This window comes from Berghia stephanieae, chromosome 3 (genome assembly GCF_034508935.2).
Source record: "Berghia stephanieae isolate SIO BIC M18660-M18661 chromosome 3, UCSD_Bste_1.3, whole genome shotgun sequence".
Lineage (NCBI taxonomy): Eukaryota > Metazoa > Mollusca > Gastropoda > Nudibranchia > Aeolidiidae > Berghia > Berghia stephanieae.
The window spans coordinates 107,035,145-107,040,311 of NC_088362.1; the positions used below are offsets into that span (position 1 = coordinate 107,035,145).

The following is a 5,167-nucleotide window of genomic DNA, read 5'->3' on the forward strand; positions in this document are numbered from 1 at the left end:
ATGATCTGTGTGAATGAGATTAGCGGAAGAGTATCGTCCCTTGATTTGAACGTCACCGGAGAAGAAGTTATTAGAGAGAGAACGTCATTATGGTTCGCGCACGCGTCTCTCGTCCTCGCTTCCTGTGAAACCGCGCGGTTAGTTCTCAGCGATCTTTAAGTTGACGTTCTCTCTGAAAGGTGACGTCCAATCAAGGGACGCTAATCTTCCGCTAATCTCATTCCCTATATTGGAAAATAGAAAAAGGCTAAACATAAAAAATACCGATGCTTTACGCTCCCCCCAGTCCCACCCCTTTTCCCTCTGTCATTATATATGTCTATTATTAATGCTGACGACAATAAATAGGTGATAAGATGAAAGCTTTCGATCCCATCTCGGTTTGCTTTTAAAAAAATTTATTGTGACCAGATTGACTTCTGCAGACATTATTATCGATGCTATGCATTTATGTAAGAAAAAAAAAAATAAGAAAAGAATGAGGGGGGTGGAGGTGGGGGGGGGGACTTTAAAAACAATTTGGAAATAATTTTTCCTAATTTTTGAGATTTATGTCCTTGGATAAGACACTTATGATGCGCTCGCTATTTGTTATAACTTATACGTACTTTAATATTTAATGTACTCGCAGTTGTTTACAAAGAGTGCTTATTACAAATACTAATTTGTACTTATATCAGTTAATGTTGAATTGTGCTTTTTCAAAATTAAAAAAAAAAGAATCATTGCAGTGAACGAGCGCAAAATTTGTGACCCGTTATCTAAAAACAGTATTATATCTGGATGGTTTAAGATCGACGCGCACTTATATGTACACGACGCTGCTAAACGGTATTATATTTATAATATTTATATTTATAATGTTATATTTATATGTTTCGTAGTTTGAATATAAATTCAAGTTCAGCATCTAAACCACCTCATAAAGAACACGTCGTTTAAAATGCAGACATTTGAATTTATAGTCTTCAGTATGAAACTGTGGTTATGTTTATTGATGTAATGCATTGAGGTAAAATGCTCACAACATCCAATCAAAAAAAAAAATATATATATATATTGTGTGTGTGTGTGTGTGTGTGTGTGTTTGGGTGGGTGGGTGGGTGGGTGGGTGTGGGTGCGGGAGTGTGTGTATATATTTTTAATCAATTTATTTTGGTTGTCTTGTATTTTTAGAATTATTTATCAGGGTTTTATATCGTACTCGTGAAATTGCCAAATTATTTAGTGAAGCCGGAGTTCCATCCCGTTTGCTGTTTCTTTGGTGCAAAACATTAAAGTACGATATGACGGCAGAGCATAATCGAATCTCTCTTGCGGAGGGTTAACAATGGAAGGGATTTCCACGAATTTTAAACATCCCGAGGAATTTAATTATCAAGTTAGATGGTGCGGTGAATGAATGAATGAATGAATGAATGAATGAATGAAGGCATTATTTATTGGCGGTAAAAGTAAACATGCACATTATGTATAAATCTTTTATACAAAACAACAAGTAACTATGACATCAAAATAGAAAAATAATAATTTTAAATTTCGACTATCCGTGTCACTCGAGGGTTGTCAACATATTATTTCGAGTGTTCGAGTCCATAGCTGCTATTATCATTCTTATTACTTTTTATATAGCTGACGTTGAGTGCGCGCCACTTAACGTAAGTTGTATCTGAATTTGTACTGAAAAAAAATAATAATGTCATTCATAGATTTTGGACAGAAAACGTTTAATTCATTTATGGATCGATAAGAATTTTTCCCAACTTGTCAAAAATAAAAATAATAATAACCCCGGGACTTCAAAAAAATAAAATAAAAACAAAACAAAACAAAAAAAAACAACAAAAAACAAAAACAAAACAGGGGGGGGGGGGGGGGAGGGGGGGGGGGGATTTTTTTTCTGGCCAAGATGTTGAAATGTATTTTGTCACGTTGGTACGGCTGTTAGTACGTAGTTTCATTAGTCAGATGCATTCATTGTCTCGTCTATGTACCTTCAACATAAAAACATTCTGTCATATCATTGTAAACGTGAGCATTGCACGTCAGCCAGTCAGTGTCTTCTGTGTTGTATTTGATTTCTCAATAAACCGTTCCCAACCACCTGGATTAAAACAAAAATGGTAATATTTATTAATCTGATCATGATTTAAATATTTATGAGATGCTCTTGGAAAATGATCTTGATCTACGTGTCGTATTTTATAGATATTGAATTATTGAGATGGTGTAAGAGTGTAGACAATTCTCGACATTTTGTCGTTTATTTCATGAAATAATGTTAAACATTGGCTGAGTTATGGTCATTTGAAGAAGGCAATCTGTAAAAAAGCAGTCTTTTTGTTTTAGTTCTTTATTTTTGACTTAAAGGTTTTTTTTTATACGATACGATATCTCGTCCTGTCACAAAAGTCAAGCGATGTAACCGTGGTCACTGGCCAGATGGGTGACAGTGATCGTGAAAATCCTGCTCCCGACGTCGTGTTTTTGGGTAAAGCACTTAACACATATTACCCCCATTCGACTTAGGTGTGAATGGCTTTTGAATAAAACATTGTGAAGCGCTGTGAAATCCGTGGAAATGTTCATATTTACTTATTTTAATAAATATGCATACAAAAATGCATATTCCTTCCAAGGTACTCTTAAAAAACATCCCAAAAAAACAAAAAACAAAACAAAAAGGACTGACAAACTACAATAACAACGCTGTACATTGTCTTACAGATACCGATATTATGTTAATTTCCATGTGTACTGAGAAGTAAGTACACAAAGTTTAATTCCAAACTTAAATGAAATGAAATCAAATAAAATACAAACTCGACAACCAACATATCAAACTTTTAACTCACTCAATCCTAGACAGTTTTGCTACTTCTCAAAATTGAAAAAAAATGTATTAAAAATGAGCATGTAGATAATATAATTTTTTATTCCAATCTCATTTATATACATGTAGACTTGTGCGCTACCACGTCATATCCGGTTGGCGTATGTTGTATTATACCTAATCGCATAGCATCATTAAAGATGCACTGAAAAACATCAAGAAGGTATAAGAAGAAGAAGAAGAAGAAGAAGAAGAAGAAGAAGAAGAAGAAGAAGAAGAAGAAGAAGAAGAAGAAGAAAAAGAAGAAGAAGAAGAAGAATAAGAAGAAGAAGAAGAAGAAGAAGAAGAAGAAGAAGAAGAAGAAGAGGAGGAGGAGGAGGAGGAGGAGGAGGAGGAGGAGGAGGAGGAGGAGGAGGAGGAGGAGGAGGAGGAGAAGAAGAAGAAGAAGAAGAAGAAGAAGAAGAAGAAGAAGAAGAAGAAGAAGAAGAAGAAGAAGAAGAAGAAGAAGAAGAAGAAGAAGAAGGAGAAGAAGAAGAAGAAGAAGAAGGAGAAGAAGAAGAAGAAGAAGAAGAAGAAGAAGAAGAAGAAGAAGAAGAAGAAGAAGGAGGAGGAGGAGGAGGAGGAGGAGGAGGAGGAGGAGGAGGAGGAGGAGGAGGAGAAGAAGAAGAAGAAGAAGAAGAAGAAGAAGAAGAAGAAGGAGGAGGAGGAGGAAGAGGAGGAGGAGGAGGAGGAGGATGAGAAAGAATGAGGATGAGAAGGATGAGGAGAGGAAAAGAAGAAAATGAAAACTTGAAAAAATGACATTTCACAACTTTGGAAATCATTTTATTCCATCGATATAGATAGTTCAGTAAAGTTTTCTAACCAAAATGAATTTTTAAAAAAGTGTTTTGTCAGTTGATGCACTGCTGCGTGCTTGGAATTTCAAAAATAGCCTTAAAATAAACAATTTGCTGTGCGGCTATGTGGTCTTGTGGTATGACACTCGTTTTCGGATCGGAAGGTCCTGGGTTTGAGCCTCGCTCGGCGCATAGTTGAGGCCTTGGAAAAGGCTCTTTACTCACATTCTCTCACCGTACTCAGGTGTAAAATGAGTACCTGTTCGTTAACAACATTGTCTCGGTCCGAAAAAAATTGTAATATCGTCCTCCATGCTAAATGTTCCGGTTGACCAGGGACCCCCTTGTAAAGCGCTTTGAGCACGTTTAGTGGATATTGCGCTATAAAAAAGCTCAGCTCTGCTCTCAGCATGGTCCATAAATGCTCCAAAGTCCTGAATATAGGTTCTAAGAAGCTAAGCTTTCCTTCTCAGAAAGATTTATTGAGTCAAAGAGACCCATGCAGCCCTGAGCTGGAGCCAAAACTTTGTATCTCTACGACTTTTTCGTGGTACTAGGGAGGCCTGGTTAATGGTAATTTGGCCCCCAATCGCCAACCGTGAATGATAATTTAGCCCCCAATTGCCAGCCATGAATGGTAATTTGGCCCCCAATTGCCAGCCATGAATGGTAATTTGGCCCCCAATCGCCAACCATGAATGGTAATTTGGCCCCAATTGCCAACCATGAATGGTAAATGGCCCCCAATTGCCAACCTTGAATAGTAATTTGGCCCCCAATTGCCAACCATGAATGGTAATTTGGCCCCAATTGCCAACCATGAATGGTAATTTGGCCCCCAATCGCAACCATGAATGGTAATTTGGCCCCCAATTGCCAACCATGAATGGTAATTTGGCCCCCAATTGCCAACCATGAATGGTAATTTGGCCCTCAATTGCCAACCATGAATGGTAATTTGGCCCCCAATTGCCAACCATGAATGGTAATTTGGCCCCCAATAGCCAACCATGAATGGTAATTTGGCCCCCAATTGCCAACCATGAATGGTAATTTGGCCCCCAATTGCCAACCATGAATGGTAATTTGGCCCCCAATTGCCAACCATGAATGGTAATTTGGCCCCAATTGCCAACCATGAATGGTAATTTGGCCCCCAATCGCCAACCATGAATGGTAATTTGGCCCCCAATCGCCAACCATGAATGGTAATTTGGCCCCCAATTGCCAACCATGAATGGTAATTTGGCCCCCAATTGCCAACCATGAATGGTAATTTGGCCCCCAATTGCCAACCATGAATGGTAATTTGGCCCCCAATCGCCAACCATGAATGGTAATTTGGCCCCAATCGCCAACCATGAATGGTAATTTGGCCCCCAATTGCCAACCATGAATGGTAATTTGGCCCCAATTGCCAACCATGAATGGTAATTTGGCCCCGATCGCCAACCTTGAATGGTAATTTGGCCCCAATTGCCAACCAAGAATGGTA

At 38.3% G+C, this 5,167-nt stretch overlaps 1 protein-coding gene across 1 annotated transcript in view; it reads left to right on the forward strand.

The window, feature by feature from the left end:
- The first annotated feature begins 1,983 nt into the window (after positions 1-1,983).
- Positions 1,984-5,167, forward strand: part of LOC144969107 (transmembrane protein 272-like) — an 18,003-nt gene continuing 14,819 nt past the window's right edge. The window contains exon 1 of the mRNA XM_078908165.1: positions 1,984-2,123. Within this exon, the coding sequence (XP_078764291.1) occupies positions 2,121-2,123 (3 nt within the window). The 5' untranslated portion in view covers positions 1,984-2,120. The remainder of the gene's footprint in view (positions 2,124-5,167) is intronic.